Below are 23647 nucleotides of genomic sequence, written 5' to 3' on the forward strand. Positions count from 1 at the left end.
CCAGGGACTGAGCATGCGCGTACAGAGCACATCGGAAGTTTAAGTGTTCTTACCCGGAAATGCGTCGCACAATAGGAGTACTCCGAAACTTAGCAGGAAGCACCTGACAATGCGCATGCGCACAAAGAGAACATCAAGAACCTCAACGGGAAGTACTTGGAACTGCGCACGCGCAGAAAGAGAACACCAGAAGCTCACCAGCCTATGTCTGGGCCCGCGCATGCGCAGTCGGTGCACTCTCCTTTTGCATCCTTTATTGCCTGAGCCGGGCGGGGGCGCCAGCAGTGCGGTGACCCGGGGGTCGGTCTGCGAGGGGTGAGGTCCGCCTGAGCCCTCCGGGGGGCGCTCTGCTCTCTCCCTGCTCCCCGCCAGGAGCCCCGGCCCTTCACCCGCGCCAGGGAGCGCCAGACCGAGGAGCATGTCTGAGGGGGGGCCGGACGAGGTAGGGTTCACTGATGGGGCCCCAGGGCACAGACACGGGGAGGGTGGGGGGTCTGCTCCTATGAATCATCGCTGCCCCTCCCTGATGAGGCTATAAGACTCTGCAACTCAGGTGACCCCAGGTGTGACCTCTAACCCTCAGCCAGATGACCCCATGTGTGACCTCTTCACGCCCATCCAGATGACCCCATGTGTGACCTCTTAACCCCCAGGGCCTGTCAAGTGACCTATGTGTGACCCCTTCACCCCCTGCCAGGTGACCCCCGGTGTGAACTCTAACCCCCAGCCAATTGTCCCCATGTGTGACCTCTTCACCCCCAGCCAGATGACCCCATGTGTGACCCCTTCACCCCAGCCAGGCGACCCATGTGTGACCTCTTCACCCCAGCCAGGTGACCCCATGTGTGACCTCTTAACCCCGCCCAGGTAACCCCATGTGTGACCTCTTAACCCCCACCCAGGTGACCCCATGTGTGACCTCTTCACCCCCAGCCAGGTGACCCAGTGTGTGACCTCTTCACCCAAGCCAGGTGACCCCATGTGCGACCTCTTCACCCCAGCCAGGTGACCCCAGGTGCGACCTCTTCACCCCAGCCAGGTGACCCCAGGTGTGACCTCTTCACCCCCAGCCAGGTGACCCAGTGTGTGACCTCTTCACCCCAGCCAGGTGACCCCATGTGTGACCTCTTCACCCCAGCCAGGTGACCCCTGATGTGACCTCTTTACCCCCAGCCAGGTGACCCCAGGTGTGACCTCTTTACCCCCAGCCAGGTGACTCCATGTGTGACCTCTTCACCCCAGCCAGGTGACCCCAGGTGTGACCTCTTCAACCCCAGCCAGGTGACCCAGTGTGTGACCTCTTCACCCCAGCCAGGTGACCCCATGTGCGACCTCTTCACCCCAGCCAGGTGACCCCAGGTGTGACCTGTTCACCCCCAGCCAGGTGTCCCCATGTGTGACCTCTTCACCCCCAGCCAGGTGACTCCATGTGTGACCTCTTCACCCCCAGCCAGGTGACCCCAGGTGTGACCTCTTCACCCCCAGCCAGGTGACTCAGTGTGTGACGTCTACACCCCAGCCAGGTGACCCCATGTGTGACCTCTTCACCCCCAGCCAGGTGACCCCAGGTGTGACCTCTTCACCCCCAGCCAGGTGACCCCAGGTGTGACCTCTTCACCCCCTGCCAGGTGATCCCAGGTGTGACCTCTTCACCCCCAGCCAAGTGACCCGATGTGTGACCTCTTCACCCCCCGCCAGGTGACCCCATGTGTGACCTCTTCACCCCCAGCCAGGTGACCACAGGTGTGACCTCTGCACCCCAGCCAGGTGACCACAGGTGTGACCTCTTCACCCCCAGCCAGGTGACCCCATGTGTGACCTCTTCACCCCAGGGCCTGCCAGGTGACCCCATGTGTGACCTCTTCACCCCCATGGCCTGCCAGGTGACCCTATGTGTGACCTCTACACCCACAGGGCCTGCCAGGTGACCCCATGTGACCTCTTCACCCCCAGCCAGGTGGCCCCATGTGTGACCTCTTCACCCCCAGCCAGGTGACCCCATGTGTGACCTCTTCACCCCCAGGGCCTGCCAGGTGACCCTATGTGTGACCTCTTCACCCACAGGGCCTGCCAGGTGACCCCATGTGACCTCTTCACCCCCAGCCAGTTGACCCCATGTGTGACCTCTTCACCCCCAGCCAGGTGACCCCATGTGTGACCTCTTCACCCCCAGCCAGGTGCCCCCATGCGTGACCTCTTCACCCCAGGGCCTGCCAGGTGACCCCATGTGTGACCTCTTCACCCCCAGGGCCTGCCAGGTGACCCAATGTGTGACCCCTTCACCCACAGGGCCTGCCAGGTGACCCCATGTGACCTCTTCACCCCCAGCCAGGTGACCCCAGGTGTGACCTCTTCACACCCAGCCAGGTGACCCCATGTGTGATCTCTTCACCCAGCTCTGGCCTCTTAACCCAGATGTGGCTTTTTCACCCCAGCCCCTTTGCCTGCCAGGTGACCCCATGCCATTTGTGACCTCTTCGACCAGCTCTGGCCGCAACCGAGATGTGGCCCTTTCACCCCAGCCCTTTTGCCTGCCTGGTGACCCCATGCCGCCGTGTGTGACCTCTTTACCCAGGTCTTTTTTTTTTCACCCCCAACCCCTGTGCCTGCTGCAACACTAAAAACCATGCTCAGGAACTGAAAACTAGAAGCTCCTGAATACAGATGGAAATGTACAGATAAGGCATGATCAGCTGAATTGTTTTATATCAAACAGGCCACTTGGCAAAATGTGCAAATTGTGTTTTTTAAGGGCAACACTACACATGTGAGTGAGTTACCTCCAAGAAGGGCTTCTGCCACATTTGCTGCGTCCAACATGAGGTGGACATGTAGGGAGGGGGTGGGGAAGCCAGAACTGCAGTGGGCCTTGCCAAGTGCAGACATACGTTTTGGCTCTCTCCAGGGGACCGGGTCAGAAAAGGTTAACAAACTCAAAACAAAGCCATATCTAAGATCCCCATCATTCCCTAAGTGATTAAACTTTAAGGTATCCTACCATTCTTTATGGTGAGCTTCAGACGCAGCTTACTCCTTCTCCATAGGGAGAACTATTTGAGGTTTTTAAGGTCCCTTACACCCCATACTGGTCACAGGCTTCATCATAGGGTCACTCCTTGGTCCCTGTAAATCAGGAAACCCTCAACCATGTTCCAGCGACCACTTTGTATTAACAGGGATTTTAGAAGTTAAAAATATCTAAAGGACACTCCAGTTTCCTTTATTATTGGGTGCCTGTTGATGGACAAAAACGTATTCTTCGGGCATGTACGGGGGGCTTACTACCCCACCACCTCCTGCAACGATTTAATGGCCAATAGGTAAAAGGTGATTCATCATTCTTGTGTCGTGGCGGCGCCTGATCGTGCTACCATGTTCGATAACTCTCATTACTACATTCCTGCTTGTCGGTCAAATATGTCTCAGCACACAGGGACATGAGACCCTCGCGGGTGAGTAGCGCGCTTTACCAACCCCTGATTGATATATATATATATATTACCTACTGGCGGTCGCCAGTAGGTATATATAGTTAGGATTTTTTTGAATAGGGATTTCTGAAAATTCTATGTTGAATAACTTTGGCGTTGATGGACGGAATTGGCTGAAATTTTCAGGAAAATGGCACGTTTTGTTTCTGAGCGTCCCCTGAAAGTTTGGGGGGGGGTTTCGCCAACCGGGGGCCGAGAAAAAAGGGGGGTCCCAAAACGTGTTTTTAACATTGAGTTTTCCATAGGGCGGTTGGACTCACTTTTAGCTCGAACGGCTGAATGGATTTTCACAAAACTTGGCAAAATTGTAGGGACTGGTAGCCCAATGTGCCTTTGCTATGTCTCAAGATATATGCTCTAGTGGTTTTTACGAAAATTAACTTTGAAAAATATATATTGGGCTACATTGGGCTATATATATGTTAGAGCCCAAATGTAGCCCAAAGATGGCCTCCAGAGACAAAAAAAACCAAATGTAGCCCAAATATCAGCCAGATGTAGCCCAACTATAGCACAGTGACAGAATGTCCCAGAGTGTTTTAAAGAACAACTAGAGCGCTAACAGTCTTACTTATGACAAAAGTATGGCACACCTGAAGTCATCTTGATTGGAATAAAGTGGTAACACTTAAAACATTTAATTTGCAAAGGAACAAAATGAGGGGTTTCATTTTGCCATAGAAACGTTATATATTACCTACTGGCGGTCGCCAGTAGGTATATATAGTTTGGATTTTTTTGAATAGGGATTTCTAAACCTTCTATGTTGAATAATTTTGGCGTTAATGGACGGAATTGGCTGAAATTTTCAGGAAAATGGCACATTTTGTTTCTGAGCGTCCCCTGAAAGATTGGGGGGGTTTCGTCAAGCGGGGGCCGAGAAAAAAGGGGGGTCCCAAAACGTGTTTTTAACATTGAGTTTTCCATAGGGCGGTTGGACTCACTTTTAGCTCGAACGGCTGAATGGATTTCTATGAAACTTGGCAAAATTGTAGAGACTGTTTGCCCGATGTGCCTTTGCTAGGTCTCAAGATATGTGCTCCAGTGGATTTTGAGAAATTAACGTTAAAAAAAAATATATATCTGTGACAGCGTCCCAGTTAGCGCCCCGTTTTTTTTGATTTTTCGCGGTGGAAGCGCTACCTGGTACGCGAACCAGGTAGCTCACCGGTAGCGTAACGGGAGTCCGCCATCTTGTGTTTTGGACGAATTTAGTCACAAGATGGAGGATAAACAATGTTGGGAATGGGTATAAGGGGGCACGGGAGACATATCCTGACCCCCTAGGTTTTCTGAGGGTGGCTGAGGAGGCCCATATATGTAAAAAAAAAACACATTTTTTTCAAATTTTCGCACGGTTAGCGCCTAGTCCGCGCACCGGGTAGCGTTCCGGAAAGCGTAACAAGGGGAAAACCAAGGGAAATAGTCAAATAATATTTTAGAGTGCTTTGAGGTAGGGTAGCTCTGAATAGAGATGTAGTGTTGTGTGGGTGATGTAAGTACCAACATGTAGGTACCAATGAAGAGTCTAAAATTCAATGTACACTGTCTCCTCTGTAGATATTTTGTATGTTCTAATATGGGTTATTTAAATGTAAATGTGTGGAAAAGCACTTCATGCTTTAAAGCATGGGTACTCACAAACTTTCTCTCGGGGGCCAAATTTATCGTGTGGTTTGTGTCCGAGGGCCGCACCGGTGGGGGCGGGGTCAGTGGAGGAGGGGGCGGGGTTAGAGTAACAAAAAAGACTGTGACCATGAGGGTGAACAGAGGTCCCTGCAGCGGACGCCTTCATCTACTGAGCCACCAGACCCCGCATACGCACATCTCTCTTTCTCTCTCTGTCACCCTTCCTCCATCCCTCTCTCTCTCTCTCTCTCTCTCTCTCTCTCTCTCTCTCTGTCTCCCTCCCTCTATCTCTCCCTCCATCCTTCTCTCTCCCTCCCTCCATCCCTCTCTCCCTCACTCTATCTATCTCTCCCACTGTCTCCCTCCATCCCTCTCTCTCCCTCTGTCTCTCTCTGTCTCACTCTGCCTCACTCCCTCTCACTCTCCCTCACTCTGACTGTCTCACTCCCTCTCTCCTTCCCTCTCCTTCCGTCCCTCTCCTTCCATCCCTCTCCCTCTCCTTCCCTCTCTCTCCTTCCCTCACTCTCCCTCACTCCCCTTCCCTCTCCCTCACTCCCCTTCCCTCCTTTCCTCCCTCTCCCTCACTCCCCTTCCCTCTCCCTCACTCCCCTTCCCTCACCCTCTCTTACCCTCACTCCCCTTACCTCAACCTCACTTCCCTTCCCTCACTCCCCTTCCCTCACCCTCACTTCCCTCACCCCCTTCCCTCACTTCTCTTCCCTCACTCCCCTTCCCTCACTCCCCTTCCCTCACTCCCCTTTCCTCAGTCCCTCACTCCCCTTCCCTCACTCCCCTTTCCTCAGTCCCTCACTCCCCTTCCCTCAGTCCCTCACTCCCCTTCCCTCACTCCCTCCCTCACTCCCCTTCCCTCACTCCCCTTCCCTCACTCACGTTCCCTAACTCCCCTTCCCTCACTCCCTCCCTCACTCCCTCCCTCACTCCCCTTCCATCACTCCCTCCCACTCTGCTTCCCTCCCCTTCCCTCACTCCCTCCCTCACTCCCCTTCCCTCACTCCCTCCCACTCTCCCTCCCTCCCCTTGCCGCACTCCCCTCCCTGCAAAATGAACGAGACGCCCCTTTCACTCGTTGTTTTATGTTTTTGTTTGATATCATATGTGGTATAGTAAACCGTTATCAGATCTGTCCAACAGCTCGTGACGGATTTCTTGTCAAGCTGTAATGTGGCAACTGCTGTAAGCGACATTTAATGTCTGCCCAGCGCCCACATTACTTCTGAGATGTTATTTTGGCAGGGCCTGCGTGGACTGTGAGGTGATGGAAGGAGGGGAGGTAGGGGGGCACCGGGGAGTATAGGGTAGGCGCTGAGGCTCGCTCTCTCCACTGCTGACTTCCGTGTGATTAACTTTTTCTTCTTATGGGCAGGGGGAAGCTGCGGCCAAGAAACGGCATGTATGGATGTGAACAGAGAATTAATTGCAGGAGTGGTTGCCGAGCAAACGATTTGTTGAGAGACAGAGATGATGATCAGCCATACTATATAGACAGGGCCTACACATTAGGTAGTGTGTTACAGGTCACACAGGCGTTTTTTGGCAGGGTGACTCGGGTATTCAGCCTTCCCAGGCTGAGAAATTGAGTACAGTTACATTGGGTGACATGGTGACCTGATAGCAAACACTACATAAAAACAAGTACTTGTTCCCGAAAATGAGTGCAGCTGGCCCCCACCGGCTCAAATTAAGTACTGCCAATTGCTGTGTCCCCCAGGCTTTCATGCTGTGTTCTCTCATTACCAACCTACCTCCAACCTCGGCCCTAACACGAAACGACAAAACGGCACCGCACAAACTACCTCATCCACCTCTCGCTTCCACCACATGCATCACACACCCACTTACCAATTTATGTGTGCTCAACCCTGACACTGAAACCCCACCTCGTCCCTCAAGCTCACCCTTCCTCTCTCCTTCAGCCAGTTTCACATCCATTCACCTTTCACTTTCACCACATACACACCCTCGCCCACAACCACCAATCTACATGTGCCACACCCTCCCCACATCATACATCCACACCTGCTCTCCCCTCATGCCCAACCCCCTCATCCCTCAAGCTTACCCTCACTCTTTCACTCTCCAAGCCTCACCCGCCGCTCACTTCCACCACATAGACACCCTCGCACTCTCTCAAGCACCCCTACGCATGTTCCCCTCACACCCGCTCTCTTTCCCTTGCTCGGCCTTGCGCTCTCCCTCACAAACACCCCTCCCACTGCCATTCACCTGCACGCCCAAACCCCACCTAATAATCCCTCAAGCTCCCTCTCCCTCGCTGCCTTGACTACGCGAACGAAACCATGCGCAGAAGGGTTTTACAGCTTTCACGGGGCACCCTGTGGCAAAGTAAACAAACATTGTTTTTTATAATATTCGCTTTTAATTTTAAGATTTGGTTACGCAACTCACCTTCAGTCCATCAATGCCCCTGTGACCTTTTTCCCACTTTAAACCTTTGCCGCCACGTCCTCCCTTTTCACCTCGGCCCCCTTTGAGTCTCACTCCGGTTACACACACGCTTTAAAAATGCTTTTTTTGAATCACAGGTACGATGTCACAGTCTGCTTGGTCCGCGGGCCGCCAGGGAAGGCTTGCCGGGCCGCCACTGGCCCGCGGGCCATACTATGAGTACCCATGCTTTAAAGCAATTGTATTTTTGAACTGATTGTTCTTTCCTCTTAGTCCTCCTCTTTGGTTTTTTTTTCCCCACACTCTTCTTCAGCATGATAGTTGATAAATTCGTTCCCTCAAAAAATGTATATACATAAAAAAATGATATTAAATACATATACAATATATTTTTCCTTTAAAAGAAGACTACATTTTACAGCTTTTGATATTTGCTATTAAAAAACCATTGAATTTCACTGAAAAAACCATAGGTTATAGACCATATATAGTTAGGAATTAGCATTTACAAAACCTTGAAAATTCACTGAAAAAACCATAGGTTATAGACCATATATAGTTAGGAATTAGCATTTACCAATCCTTATTTTACTCACACAAAACCATTGAAATTCGCATATATAGTTAGTTGCACTAACTATATATCGCGCACCCGCAATCCACTGCTGATCATGTCACATATTACATCATTCATGACATGGTCAGTGACATCACTGATGACATCACTGATGACAACATCCAGTGACTGTATGTGTCTGTAAAGTTAAAATATGTCTTACATATTGAAGAATGAGTGGATGTATAAGTGTCTGGATGAAGGATTTAGTAGGTGCATGACTGACTGTATGAGTGAGTGATTAAATGTGTCTCACTGAGTGCATGGGTTAGTGACTAAACTGTCTTAATTTGTGCATCATTATGTCTGTTGTTCTGTAAACTGCTGCATGTGTTGATCAGTAGCTATATGAGTAACTATATGGGTTATTGATTGGTTGCCCAAGTATTTGTATGGGAGACTGACTGAGTGTGTGTGTGGGTGGCTGGGAGGTGTATGGCTCTGTGCATAGATGTGTGAGCAGTTGATTCACTAGATGTATGGGTTCAAAAGTGCATGTGGAAACAGCTGTATGGGCGGTTGACTGTGTGCATGAGTGTATTGGTGAGTGAATGGATATCTCAGTGCTACATGTCAAAGTAAGTACATATGTAAAACACAATACATGTGAGAGTTGACATATATAAATAACTGTGAATAAGAGCCAGTGAATGTGTGAGTGGCTGTATGGATCATTGTGAACTTGTATCAAGGATTGTATAAGAGAGTAAATATGTGTTAGAATATGTTTGAATAAGTAAGGTGTGTATAACTGTATAGTTGAGGAAATGGAGGTGTGATTGATTCTTTGCATGACTGACTAGGTGTGTGAGTAACTCCATGGATGAGTGACAGTCTGTGAGTGTCTGTTTACACTGAGTGTATCTAAGGTTATATTAGAGTCTGAAGAGGTTCATCGTATTATCACATGAATGATGTCATCAGTGATGTGATCAGTAACGTCAAATGAGATATCAGTGATGTCATTTGAGATGTCATCAGTGATGTCATCAGTGATGTCATTTGAGATGTCATCAGTGATGTCATCAGTGATGTCACTGACGATGTCATGAATGATGTAATATGTGACATGATCAGCAGTGGATTGCGGGTGCGCAATATATAGTTAGTGCAACTAACTATATATGCGAATTTCAATGGTTTTGTGTGAGTAAAATAAGGTTTTGTAAATGCTAATTCCTAATTATATATGGTCTATAACCTATGGTTTTTTCAGTGAATTTTCAAGGTTTTGTAAATGCTAATTCCTAACTATATATGGTCTATAACCTATGGTTTTTTCAGTGAATATATATATATATATCAAACATTGTTTGAGTTACAATTAGTATGACTCCTATAATTCTCAGGGGTATTCTAGTCAGAGCTCCATGGGCTTTGTGTAAGTTGTGTACATGCATACAGGACCTTTAACTGGGGGAGGTTCTATACTCTGTATGGACTTGCTGGTCCATACAGAGAAAGATGGTGTCCTTGCTCTGAATGGGACTAGCACATTCTTTATACTTGTGTTCTTCTTTTTAAAGGAAAACATAGGTTTTTCGAGAATAAGTGTTGCTGTTGAGTGAACACCAATGTTTAATTGTTTACTTCATTTGGTTTTAAATGTTGGTGAATGTGCTCACACATATTATCTGTGGCTTGTCCTGTTTTTCTTTATCCATGAAGAGAAGCTCCCTGTTGCTGTATCTCGTTCTTTTCTCTGTCATGTTTGTTATCAGGTGTATAAGTTAGTGATTCTATTTTAATTTAGCTGTCTATATTTTTCCCTCGGTTTGAAACTTTTTCCGGACCGAGCAGTTGCGTTTTATTTGTAGGAATTGGCCCTCTGGTAGATCCTCTCTAAGGGTGTGCGCTATTACAATGGAGGAGGCTGCTCCTGTTGGTTTTGTGGAAACATTTTTGGTTAGGGCCCCATCTGATGCTGTTAACACCAGGTCTAAGAATTGGAGTTCCTGCTTGATCTCTGCTGTCCAATGCCAGGTTACCTGGACCTCATCAATATATCATCGCTATAATTTTATTTCGTCTTCATGAGGATTATTCCCCAGATATTATCCATCTCAAACATGGGAATATACTGAAACACTGTCCTCACAGCAAAGTTGCTCCCCGTCGATTTTCTGTGCAGATGTTAAAAAATGGTGCCTTCAAATTCAGAACAATTCTTTTTTCAGTGCTAATTTCAGCAATGTCATAATAAATTAAATGGGTGCTGCCTAGTATATTGTTTGTCTCAATATATTTGCTGTGGCTCTCAAATCTTCGTCCTGAGAAATGCTGGTGTAGAGAACTTCTACATTCAGCCCTATATTTAACTCTTCTTCTGGGTTAAATTGTATGTCCTTGAGGACATTTAACCAATGTTTAATATCTTTAATGTACAAAGGCATCTCATATACCAAAGGCCTCAAGAAGCAGTCAACAAAGGTTGAGAGAGGTTCTAGTGTTGAAGCTATTCATGACACTTTAGGGCGTCAGGGGCTGGGTTTCTATTTTTTTAACTTTTTGGTATGGTATTGAAATAAGAGATTATGAGTCTCTTATTAGCCAGAAAGGCTGCTTCCTTTTTAGGTCAAGCTGGTATAAACAGTGCGAAGCACTAAATCCAGCGAAGCATCTTTTGTTACCCACTTCCTGGGAATGTGAGACAGGGGATGGGCACGCGCAGGCGATTTCCCCATGTGAGCGCGCACCTTCACCCACACGCCGTGCAAATCTCCTGTCCCACATTATGAGAAAGTGGATAACACACAGATAACACAGATTTTAGATGCTGAAAAAGTTTAAGGTGTCAGATTACCTACATGATCTACAATCTTCTTGTCCCTCATTGAGGTTGTTGTTTTCAGGTTTTGAACCTGGTTACCATTTCTTCTGTTCTTCCCACCTGACCCTTCAATCTGTTTTTCTTCAATCCAGCTAGAACATCCTTAAAAAGGACAGGTATTTTGTTGGAAGGGGGTTGTGTCACTGTGGGGGTGGGACCATAAGGTGTTGGCCATTAGTACGAGTGTGGAGGTGGGGGTGGGGGTGTGTACAGGTAAGGGAGGGGATATCCGCTATTAATCCAAAAACAACAATTGGTGGACAGAATGCAGAACAATGTCATACATTCACCCCAGTACAGAGATCTGGGCCTAAATCCATCGTTTTTTTGCTCACCATGCCATTTCAGTTTGAACCCAGCCATATGTAAATCAGTCTTGACCCTGTGCCCAATGGGAACAGCCCAGTCCGCACTGCCAGGCCAGGTCCTCCCTGAACTGGAAACAATCATCCAAGGGCCGGTTTCGGGGTTTCACTCCTCTTCAGCCAGGTGTAATGGCAGAGTTTTTGGCTTTATTTAGCAGTGATATAGATCATTAATCTTGCTCACATCTAGTATAGGTATTCTTAGCCTGTGTTAGCCCTTTTAAGCCCTTTTTCCAGACCTAGAAGAGGATAGCTGCTTAATATGCCTTTATTCTTGACTTTAACCTGTCTATTGCCTATTGGCTTTGACATATTAGACACATTGGTATGGTTTATGTAGGTATTCTGACAGAGCTGAGGGGCATTTATCCCTTTCAGGCCTACAGGCCTAGAGCTAGAGGGACTCCATCTTGATGAAGCTGAGAGGCTTTTCAGGGCAAAGGCAAAGTTTATAGTTAAGGCTGTTTTTCACTTGGAGAGAACCGGTCTGGGCCAGCCCTTATCGGTAGGCTGTATTATTCTCTGTGTAGAAGACACAACAAAAGGCCGGCCGGCTGGGTGTGTGTCCTTGATGCGAGGTGATGCAGAGACCTGGTGGGCGCCAGGCTGATGGCTGGAACTTTCCATGAGGAAACAGCATTCTATATCAGTGAAGCGCAGAGGCGGAGTCAGGGAGTCGAGCAGAGTGGGAGTCGAGTAGAGTTGCAGTCGAGTGAAGGTGGCGAAGCCAGAGGGTCGTGTTTTAGGTGGAGAAGAGCTGAGTTGAATAGTGAGCTGGAACTGAAGGAAGCAGTCAGAAGCAGTTGCTTATCAGGAGGAGGTGTGAATAGCTGGAGTCTGAAGTAATGCCTTTTAGAAGAGACGGAGGAGAGATCGTGGACTAACCTATGGGAGCAGATGGAGTTAATTGGACATTGGCGCAGAGACAGAGTGAATAAGCTAGTGGAATGAACGGTGATCAGAGCGGCAGGAACCATTAAGATTGAAGCTGGAAGGTGGAGACAGTTCGTGGGGGAGAGGAGTCCAGTGCAAAGTGATCAGCGCAGAGGTGTACCCAAGAGTGCAGGAGAGAGAGGGAGTCTGAGATGAGCCAAGGCACAGACGAGAGAGGAACCCAGATGACAGCTAGAACAAGACTTCACACTAATCAGGTGATATTGTTTTCATCACATTAGTTTACTTTACACTTGCATCTTAATCTTGTCCTTATTCCCTAGGCTATTGTATGTTTAAATCTTTTCTCTTTCAGCGGAGTGTTCCTGTTATGTTTAATCTTTTCTCTTTCAGCGGTGTGTTCTACCTATAGTCTTTGTCAGTTCTGTGTAAAGGTTTATATTGTACTAATAAAATAACCACCCCCATTAATTAGTGAATTAGTGAGCATGAGTTCTTTTATGATAAAGTTATCCTGGCTTCTAGCCAGTTGCTGTTGAGCCACTGATGGATCAGAAGGGAGTAGGAGCGCTTAAATCAAGAAATAACTCAATCACATAGTATGTATCCGTGTGTATCCCATACGGTGAGGGTAATCCCCTTTTCTAGTAGTATTACTGTTTGAACAGATGCTACCCCTGATCAGGTAAGTAATAGTGAGGGAGAGAGGAGACCTGCAACTAAGGGACCACACCCTCCCATAATCTAATTCCTAATATTGTAGTAGCAGACCCTTAGTGAAGAGACTTCCCAATATATATATATATATAGGTGTTCATAGGAATGTGGTCGTCGTTGATATACGGCGTTAGTGAGAACACTGGGGAGGATTACCAGTGCCGATACCCACAGGATTGTGGCTTGAATAAGTGAGAGCGCTAGGGGGTTGAACTAGCGTGTAGTTTTGCAGGATTGCAAACAGTTTGGAAAAGGGAGCATTGGGTTCTGCAGGCCCATGTGTAGACGCACCGGATTGTGTGTCATATCTGCCCTAGGGTAGAACGGTCTGGGTCAGGGTGGCCGCGAGACCAACTGATGTGAATATAAGTGTGGTGTAGGGTATGGATATCCCTAGTAATCAGTGAGTATTCTTAGTATCCCTATAGATTTAGTGGTGTTTTTAATAATATGAGCTTGTATATTGCGAGTTCCCCATCTTCAGGTGGGTGCCAGGTGCCTGGATAGTTGGTCCTGAGGAGGGATGTGATTACGTTCTGGCTGGGTTGGAGGGGCCCCTAGGGGCTGATCCCACCTACTCAGAAAATCCAGCCATTACACCAGGATAGCTTGACTCCGGTGGCCTGGAGAGCACGGGATTCAGGTCTGGGCATACCCGGCCCACTTTGGGTGACAAATGCAAAAACAACAGTTGATGGACAGAGTGCAGAACAATGTCATACATTCACCCCAGTACAGAGATCTGGGCCTAAATCCATTGGTTTTTTTCTCACCATGCCATTCAAGTTTGAACCCAGCCATATGCAAATCAGTCTTGACCTTGTGCCCAATAGGAACAGTCCAGCCCAAACTGCCAGGACAGGTCCTCTCTTGACTGGAGACAAGCATCCTAGGACCGGTTTCGGGGTTTCACCCCTCTTCAGCCAGGAAGCTAGCCTGGCTGATGAGGGCTTTTAGCCCGAAACCGGTCCCAGGATACTTGTTTCCGGTCCAGGGAAGACATGGCTTGGCAGTTCGGGCTTGACTGTTCCCATGAGGCACAGGGTCAAGACTGATTTGCATATAGTTGTGTCTAAACTGGGGTGGTGAAGTGAGCTAAAGAACGATGATGGATTCAACCCAGATCTAAAACTGGGGGTGATTATCTGAAAAGTGTCAGCGCTCAGTCCATCATCTCCTTGTGTTTGCGATATCCGCTATTAAACCATCTTCTCCATCTTTGGCTCCTCTTATTCTTGCTACTGGAGTTGTCACTACTCCCACCCTCTGAGCCTGAGATGGGTGACCAATCATCGCAGGAATTCCCTGTATTTGACTGCAACCACTCATTCCGTTGTTTTATGTACTCATGTGTTTGGATATACTTTTAGTATGAGCACATTTCTTTACATCTTTATGTTGTTTGGAAATCTTGCTCTGTGTGGGGAAAGTCTTGTATCTCGAAAGCTCCTTGTGGACCTTATTGAGTGCTATCTTGTAGATTCCTATCAGGTTTTTTAGGTAGTATTCGCCTGCTTTCATGTTTATGATCATAGTCCCTAAGTGATGGCAGACACATCCCACATGACAATAAGTATTGGCATAGCCAAGAGGTCTTGCTTTTGGGGCATTATAAGTATTTTGTTATGCAGCACAATATTCTTGGTGCAACAACATCCAACTGTTGCATGGCTAAACACTTATAAGGTTCCAAAGGCGAGACCTATTGGCTATGCCAATGCTTGTTCGTGTCATGCAGTGCCGCTGCGTGACAAACTCATAGTTAGGCCCCATTGTTTTTTTTTAAATGATGTGCATTACAAAAGTTAACCTTGGGTAGTCACCTGCAGACATTTGTAGGCATGGTATGCCTTCAAGTAAATAAACCATGCAAGATAACTACTGTAAGCATTCTCCATACAGTTTATACAGTTACATGGGGAACTCTGCGTTCATAGCGCATGCAGCCACAGCACACACAGTTTCCACAAGATAGTTTCTGCTTTAACCACATGACTGCTAAGCTGATTCCTCTCCTTTGCTGGAAATTGTTATATCCCATGGCTCATGACGAGCTCAGCTCGTCATGAGCACACGACCAGTGTACTGCATGACGAGCTGAGCTCGTCATGAGCAGCGAAGGGGTTAACCAATCTCCTGCCAGTGACAATTGCACGAAAATCATAACCTGGAAAAAAGCAAAAATTGTGTAAAAATCTGGCACCCCAATAATTCGAATTTATTTGCGATTACCCATGTGTTAAAACAGTTTTGCCTAGGTCTAATTAAAACCAGATTACCAAATTCATGCGCGGATAGCAAGTGGCTTGGAGAAACGCAGTTGGGATTGTACTAAAAAGTATATCTGTAGTGTTTACGTATGTACCTTACACATATTTTATATAAATTTACAGTTTTATCCCTGAGGGTTAAAAGGTTGTAGGTGTGAGTGGGCCCATTACACACTATTATAGTTGTTGCTCAAGTTAATTTCTAGAAGAATGACAAATTCACAAAGCACAAAGATGCCTATTTTTACTAAATCAAGAGTTTCTGGAGATTATTAAAACTTGGGGTTCACATTAAAAATACCCTCAAATACTCTGCTTACAGTTTTAATTTTAATATTCTGTTAATGCACCAAAATACGTGTAGCAACAATACATCTTGGGGTTAGTATCTTATGACAATGTATTTAAATATCTTGAACTGGTACTGAAAAGTAAAGCAGGGATACCTATGCATGCTGCAAGGTGTGGATATTGTGGGGACGATTAGAGGTCAGATGGACAAACGCCCTTTATAACTTGAGCATAAATGTGAGGTAGACTCACACAGACTTCTGTTTCCAATGTTCATACCTCTCTGATGCTCAAAATTTGGTTAGGTGCAAATGTTACTGAATAGAGTGAACAAAAACACAGTTTACTTCTGAGATGTCTAGGAATGCCGGAGAGTTTTTTTTATAGAAATGTGCATGCATTTGTCTAATTTTGTTGAAAGTTGTATATATGTCCCATCGACCTGTGAGCTGTAGCCAGTACTTAATGTGTTTAAAAAAACTAAGTGCCAAGGCTCTCATCAGGAGAACACTTCAGCTTGCCAATTCAATTCAAAAGTGCTTTATTCGAGTATTACTCATAAAAGCAGACATACAAACATATAATAAAAAGTCAATTAAATTACAAAGGTCATTTAGACGTAAGCACGTATCACATTTTAAAAAAGCTATTACTCATCATAAACACAGATGCAAAGTTCATTACTATTTTAAAAAATATACAAAAAAAAATGATTACAGTAACATTGTGCTAAAAATCATTGAAATTCCATACCGAATGATACATTAGGTAAACCGTTACAGAGAATAGACAGTAGTCTAGCAGTCTCTGAACAACTAAATAAACAGTTACAGAGAATAGACAATAGTCTAGCAGTCTCTGAACAACTAAATAAACAGTTACAGAGAATAGACAATAGTCTAGCAGTCTCTGGACAACTAGGCAGAGAGTAGTTACCCTACTAGCAATCTCTGCCTTATTACCCACGCCCACCCCAAGTATTTTGCGGTGGCAATTGTGATCCAAGTTACAGAAGTAGATCTTACAATACGCAGCGCTACCATGCTACTTTTTGTACCTAAGTTCCTGCACATAGGTGCCAACCAGGCTCGCCTTGGGGCAGAATATACTGGGCAGGAAAACAAAAAGTGACCAAGGGTTTCGTTTCCTTCCCCACAAACCGGACAAATAGCTACACCTCCTGGTTTCCACTTAGATGTTAAATTACGGAGAGGGAGGGAACCAACCCTTAATTGGAAAAGCAGTTTCCTGTCCATGGGGTTCGATATGTAATTCCAATACATTTCATAAATAGGGTACATTTTAACTTCGAGGAAACTGGTGGTCATGGACCCACTGTTGGTACTGAGCAAACTCCTTTTAGCAACATGTTCCCAAAAAATGTTTTTTAAAATAGACTTGGTGGGAAATGGTGCTCCGGCTGGATCGGTCCATAAAGCATTTAGTCCTAATTCGAACAATGCAGTCTTTAGTGTTTTGAACCATCTAATTTTATTAAAGAGGTCAGCTTTAATGACGTCAATGAACCCATCCGCGTAGTGGGAGAGCTCCGGCGTGGTCCAGAGCCTGCGCCAGTATAGAATCGTGCGTAGTTTGGCCATTTCCGAAATTTCTCTCCTGCCAAGCTCATATCGCAGGGGTAATAACGGACTACTCTGAGGGGTACCTGTGAGTGTTCTAAAAAATGTATTCTCTGATATTTGGAGTTCCTGCAGATTTTCGTGCGCCCATAGCTCAGCACCATACAAAGCTGACCCAATTGCTTTTGCCTCGTATATTATCAATGGTGGTTTGATGGGTTTAGTCAGCGATTTCCTGTGTTCCTTTATGATGGTGCCAGCTAACTGCTTGTGCCTTAATGTAGCAATATTGAGATGTTGGTGCCACCTGTTGTCATTTGAGATAAGGATCCCCAGGTAGGTAAATGATTTTACAACCTCCAGAATGCGTCCACTCAGGGAAATTTTGGGTTTAAAATTTCTATGTGGATTAAAAACCATGAGTTTTGTTTTGGAGGCATTCACCTCCAGTCCGTGATCTACACAGAACTCGTCAAATATTGCCAATGCTTTTTGCAGACCACTTGGGGTTTTAGATAAAATTAACGTATCGTCGGCGAACATTAAAATGGGAACTTTTACACCTGCGAGAAAGGGAGCATCCACTACCTGAGATTGCATGCGGGAAACAATACCATTAATAAAAATGGTGAACAAAGTTGGGGCCATTGAGCACCCTTGCCGAACCCCGCGCTCAACGGGAAATTCGGCTGTGTCATTACCGTATCCACCCCATCGGATTTTGGCATAGTTGCCTTCGTGCAATCGCATGATCAAAGTCAACAAGTCCCCTGGGACCCCTAAAGCCGCAAGCACTTCCCACAGTTTTGCCCTTGGTACCAGGTTGAAGGCAGCCCTTCAGCTTGCATTACACATCGCCCCAGTCATGTTGCCAGTGACGGTACCAACACAACTACTAACCACCACACTCCTACAAGTCAGACTATTCCAGGCCCCAAAACTATAGAAATGGTATGGGCGGCAGATAATAGTCAGTTTTTACGAACTGTTGTGGTCACCTTTAAATTAGCCATACAGCGCCACCTTGTGTCAGACTGTCACATGTGCTGTGTTAACAATTAAGTGCCAGTGCCTAGCTCTGGAAACCACTGGCTCAAATTAATCACTGCAATACACACCACTCAAGAACACAGCAAGGGTAACCTCGATCACCATGAATGTTATTGCTATGACACGTTAAGCCAATGAGATTGTGCCCCGAAAAAGACCATAAACTAACTGTTTTAGCAATGTCGTTGTTAGAGAAGGCGTTTGAAATCTGCCCCTCAGGTTTGGGCCATAGACATGGAGAACTTTGACCCCCTGCTTTGAAATTGTGGGCCACTATGTTCTTCGTGGATAAAAAGCTAGGGTGCTTTTAATTAATACAATTAATACATGAAACGTTTGACAGCATATATATATACTCTGATTTACTAGTTATTACAAAATAAACCTTTGGAACAAATTATGGTAACTTCAAGCATGTCCTGTGAATGTGGAGCAACCAAGAGAGTGGCAAAAGTGTAAAAAAACAATGGCTTTTTTTCTTTAAAAAAAACGCCTAAAAGAGGTTCATTTGGAGGCAGAACGCACTCCGTGACGTGCTGTAAACAACTTGCCTCACACGCGGTGGTGCAAGCTCTGACTTTCCTCAACGCTCGCTGGGATGTGCACTGGCCCTTATTACCCAGTGTGTCATTGTTTGTATGTGCGACTTCTACAGAGAGCACAATGCTTTAGAAGCAGTTACAGTACAATGCTTAGATCACAAGATGAACCGTGATATTAAGTCTACAAAAGTAACATGAACCCGAGAAAAGCAAGAACATTCTGGAGTCTAGAGGTTCAAATACCTGTACTAAATGAATGAACCACTCAAGAAAATGTCCCAGCAAAGGTCGCTGACGCATGTGGTTAGAGCTTTAAATTTCAAGAAAAAGATGGAGAAACAAATGGACCGTGATTTGAGGTGTGGCAGTCCAGACTGACGAACGGATGCTGGCAGCCAGACGGACTAACGTTCCTGTGGGGTGTATTTATCTATGACCAACCCAGCTTTCAAAGGGAGTTTTATAACGGTGCAATAAGAATGGGAAGGTAACCATGGACACCGTACAGGCAGAGAGACTCACCGAAGAGGCAGTGACCTTTCGCAAATATTTGAGCTGCCTTTTGACACTGGTTGCATAATGTTCAGCTGCTGTAACTAAGTCTTCCAAAAACATTCTGTTTGCTTCGAGTTAGACTCCGTTCCATGTTCGACCCACCCTTACTGAGCTCGCTACCTTTATGCCTAGGAGCAAAGTTAGCTTAAACAAGCATTGGCCGCGCGGTCCTGAAAGTGACGCAGCCACAAAAGTGTTCTGCTTAATGAGGAAGAGGGGGGGCGGGTTGGCGCGGCCCTGTAAGTGACGCGGGAAAGCGAAAGTTTTCTGCTTAATGAGGAAGAGAGTTGTGCGCGCTAAACCGAAATTATAAAAAAAACACGCGAGTGGTGATGCGATCTGTGGTGGGGGAGAGGGAGGGAATTGAAGTGCAAGCAAGGCGTAGAGAGGCATGCAAGGCTTAATGAGCCATGAACAAACCCACATGGCGGCTGCGCACGTGCACGCAAGCTTGAGGCCTGCAAAAGCCTCTGCTAGCTCTTTGAAAACCCCCTTACTAAATGTCTCGTAGAGCAGCGCATGTGCTGGCTCAGGCGAGACCTAAAAAAGAGCCTGCTGAGGTGTTGCTTGGAAGGCAGATGATCCACAGAGGTGTCAGACTGTGCCCATCAGGAAGCAAGATGTACAGCAGCAGGACCCGCAAAGAAAATTAACGTGAATGTAAGGAAACTGCTTTTTGCAGATGCCCCCCCCCCATGTTCTTGCCCCCATTATACCTATTAGATGCTCGTTTTTAACTCTGACAGTGCTCTAAAGGCTGTTAACCAGGCCCCAGTGCCAGTTCTCTTTCCCTAAAACTGACGTGTGATTGGAATTCCCATGTTGACGAAAACCATACCTCCCTAATTAGTCCCTGGCAAATGGTACCTATGGTACCCAGTGCATGGTTGATAAAAGGGTACCCAGGGCTTGCAGCATTGTTTGCCCTGAGTGACCTAGGTAAGCCAACGACAGCAGGCCTGCTATTACAGACTGCAGGAACGCTGCTCCGTTTGGACTTTGTCCTTACCATGTGTGACAAAGTCACTGCACTGCTTTTAGGATATGTCTTTCACCTCAAGGGAGGCCTCCTGTGCCCAGGAGGCAGGGTGCAGTATACTAAGAGTGTAGACATGTAAGTGCAAGCTTTTATGTCGCTATAGATCTTTGCCATTAAAGTACATTATCAGTGAAAGGCAGTCCATAGGGTAACATGGGACCTGCACCCTGGCAGACCCGGGTTATTAGCTCCATTATGGTAACATCTAAATATGTAGAGATTGGTGTCAAGCAACATGCTTTTTCTTCCCTGACATGTATCTGGTGTCAAGGGAAGGCTGGCATGCACCCAGAGGGCTACCTTGGAGGTTACCCATCTGGTTACACCAGCTTCCCTGTGCTCTGGCTGGCAAGGCTGCGTTTCCAGCTCCTGCTGCCACCAGTCAGTCAGTCAGTCAATTAGTCTTTATTTCGAATAAAAAAATTCATAAAAGACAACAGATATCTTTAAAAAGCATTTTCAGTATACAACATTGTACATTGGATCCCCCAGTACATAAAAGATAGTGTACAGCAATACGTAAACATTAAAACTAATAAAAAAGCGATTTACAGTTTCTTTACACGGATAAGCCACAGCCAACCCAAAAATTTTGCAACACAAATCACTGATTTAGCAGTGCGTAAATCTCTTAATTTAAGCAGAGCTGCGTGGCTACCCCCACAGTTAAGAGTTTTACAGATTGGTTTCAACCATTTTAGTCTGGGTGAGCGATAAGCAGGACATGCAAAAAATACGTGGCCCAGACTTTCTACCTGATCAGGACAAAAGGGGCATTTGCCGCTTGAATTTATTGCCCACTTTGCAGTAAAAGACTTGATCGGTAGGGTTCCCACCCGAAACTGATGGTACAGCTTGCGATCAAGTGATTTGCATATCAAGTCCCAATAAGGTTCGAGAAATGGGGTTATCTTGTGCATTAGAAACTGTCCCGTTAGGTTATTAACAGAGGAGAGGGAGACCAGTACAGATTTTTTAACAGCCCAATAAAGCTCTTTGAATTCCGCTTTCGATGGGAAGCTTGAACATTCGTGATGTAGCCATAGCTCTGGGAGGCCCATAGAAAACAGTATTTGCTTAACCTCCCGTAGCCATGGAATTTTCTGGGCACCCCACAATGCTCTAACCTCCCCTAATTCTTGGGCAAATAAGCTAAGTTCTTGGGTCGTCCAAAGGCGACGCCAAAGAGCAACAAGACGGTACTGTGCCATCTCATCCAACGGTTTACAGCCTAGATCTAAAAGCAGAGGTGTAATGGGGGAAGATTGGGGAAGTCCCACTAGGTTCCGGAGGAACTTGTTCTGAGCACTAGTAAGGGCCGACAAACCTATATATCCCCAGATATCCGCACCATACAGGGTAGCCGCATTCACCTTGGCCTCGTACATTTTTAGCGCGGGTGTAATGCGTTTTGTCATGGTGTTTTTCTGTTCCTTTATCAGACAACCTGTAAGGCGAACAAACTTAAGGGTTAACACTTCCAGCTGGGGTTTCCATGTAAGTTGATGGTCCAGAGTCACGCCCAGGTACGACATGACTTTAACCTGTTCTATTGGAACACCCTCTAATGAAAATGAACTGGTGATAGGCTTGTTTTTGTTAAAAACCATAAATTTGGTTTTGTCAGCATTGATTTGGAGGTCATTTAATGAACAAAACTCAGCAAATCTATTTAAGGCAGCCTATAGGCCGCTACGGGTCCTTGAAAGGAGCAGGGTGTCGTCTGCGAATATTAGCATGGGATACTTTGAACCCCCCAGGGTAGGTGCATCAGTATGAGTGTCATTAAAAAATGCGACCACCCGGTTGATAAACAGGAGGAACAAGGTAGGGGCCAGCACGCAGCCCTGCCGGACGCCACATTCGACAGGGAAGCTAGCGGTCACCTGACCCTGTTTGCCCCATCTTACGCGTGCAAAGTTATCCTCATGAAGGCGCCTAACCAGGTCTAATAGTTCTGGAGGAAATTCCATGCTTCTCAGGGCATCCCAGAGTTTTGCCCTGGGAACCAGGTCAAATGCCGACCTGAGGTCGACAAAAGCAGCATAGATGACACCACCGCCCAAAAGAACCACCTTCCAGTACATCATGGTAAGCCGAAACACCTGGTCAAGAGTGCTGGTGCCTGATCTAAACCCTGCCTGCATGGGGGAGAGTATGTTGTTTTGCTCAATCCATCCCTGTATTCTAGCTAGGGCCATTCGTGATACCACTTTCTGGATGGTATCGTTCAGGCTAATGGGGCAATAGTTTTTCGGTAAGGATCGATCCCCTTTCTTAAAGACCGGGATTACCTCGGCCCCTTTCCAGGACTGCGGTATCTTTTCCCCAGCGGCAATGGAATTTGCTAAGATTGTGATGTAAGGGACCCACAAATCTGTGTTCAATTTAAAAAGGTCAGCTGGTACAGCATCAATACCTGGAGCTTTCCCAGACTGGATAGAACCTAGTGCATGTTCAGTGTCTAAAATGCTAAAGGTAAGTCTGTCCCCATGCGGAGCTAATTTGGTCCCAGTTAGAGGCCCTTCAGCCGACTGGGGGGCATTCTGGTTGGTAAATTGGGCAGAAAAAAATTCCACCCAATCTTATGCTGAAACATGGTTTTCAGGGGATAATGAATCTAAACCCCTGCCCCACCTGACTATCTCCCAAAATTTAATTTGGTTGGAAGACTCACATGCTTGAAGAAGATCAAGCCAATATGAGTCTTCCCAATCCCTTTTAGCTTCCCAGATAGTGCGTTTGTAAACCTGTCTCGCTACCCTAATGTCCGGGGTGATTCTAGATTTGACCGCAGCAATAAGGGTGCCGTGGGCTGCTCTACAATTTTTGTTGTACCAGCCTTTAGATTGCTTAGCCTTCTGTTTCCGGCATGGTCTAGTGAGAAGTTCCTTAATTGCCGCAAAACATGCCTCATGAAGGTCGACGTTATTAATCTTAGGCATGTCATTGGGAGATGGTGCCGTCATCTTATCTTTGGTATGTAGGACCAGTTCTTCTATCTTACTGACAAGCTCTGGGTCAGCTATCACCCTGGACCATTTGACCCGTCTTCTGTTGTCACACAAGACGAGGTCAGATGTGATACAGTCGGATTCCGCCTGGAGTGGCCCTAGCCCTGGGACCTTGAGTACAAGTGAGAGAGGATTGTGGTCACTCTCCGGCCTTGTGTCTATAGTCATGTCAGTTACAGATGCCCAAGATTCGATGTTGATTAGTATATAGTCAATGCGGCTTGCGCAGGACCCATTGTCAAAGGTTGGCTTCCCCTCCTTATCAGATAAACTGCGGCCATTCACTGCTCGGAGCCCCCATTCCAGGCCAATTAAAAGCAGCCTCAGTTCCCCTGAC

At 46.6% G+C, this 23647-nt stretch overlaps 1 protein-coding gene across 2 annotated transcripts in view; it reads left to right on the forward strand.

Annotated features, from left to right (window-relative positions):
- Positions 1-237: 237 nt before the first annotated feature.
- The window catches only part of LOC147700502 (uncharacterized), an 80756-nt gene continuing 57346 nt past the window's right edge, over positions 238-23647 (forward strand). The window contains exon 1 of one of the 2 annotated variants that reach the window (XM_086929660.1): positions 238-442. In XM_086929660.1, the coding sequence (XP_086785786.1) occupies positions 419-442 (24 nt within the window). In that variant the 5' untranslated portion in view covers positions 238-418. The remainder of the gene's footprint in view (positions 443-23647) is intronic. The other variant, XM_086929659.1, reaches the window with a different exon arrangement.

This window comes from Lissotriton vulgaris, chromosome 7, assembly GCF_964263255.1.
Source record: "Lissotriton vulgaris chromosome 7, aLisVul1.2, whole genome shotgun sequence".
In the NCBI taxonomy this organism is placed as follows: domain Eukaryota; kingdom Metazoa; phylum Chordata; class Amphibia; order Caudata; family Salamandridae; genus Lissotriton; species Lissotriton vulgaris.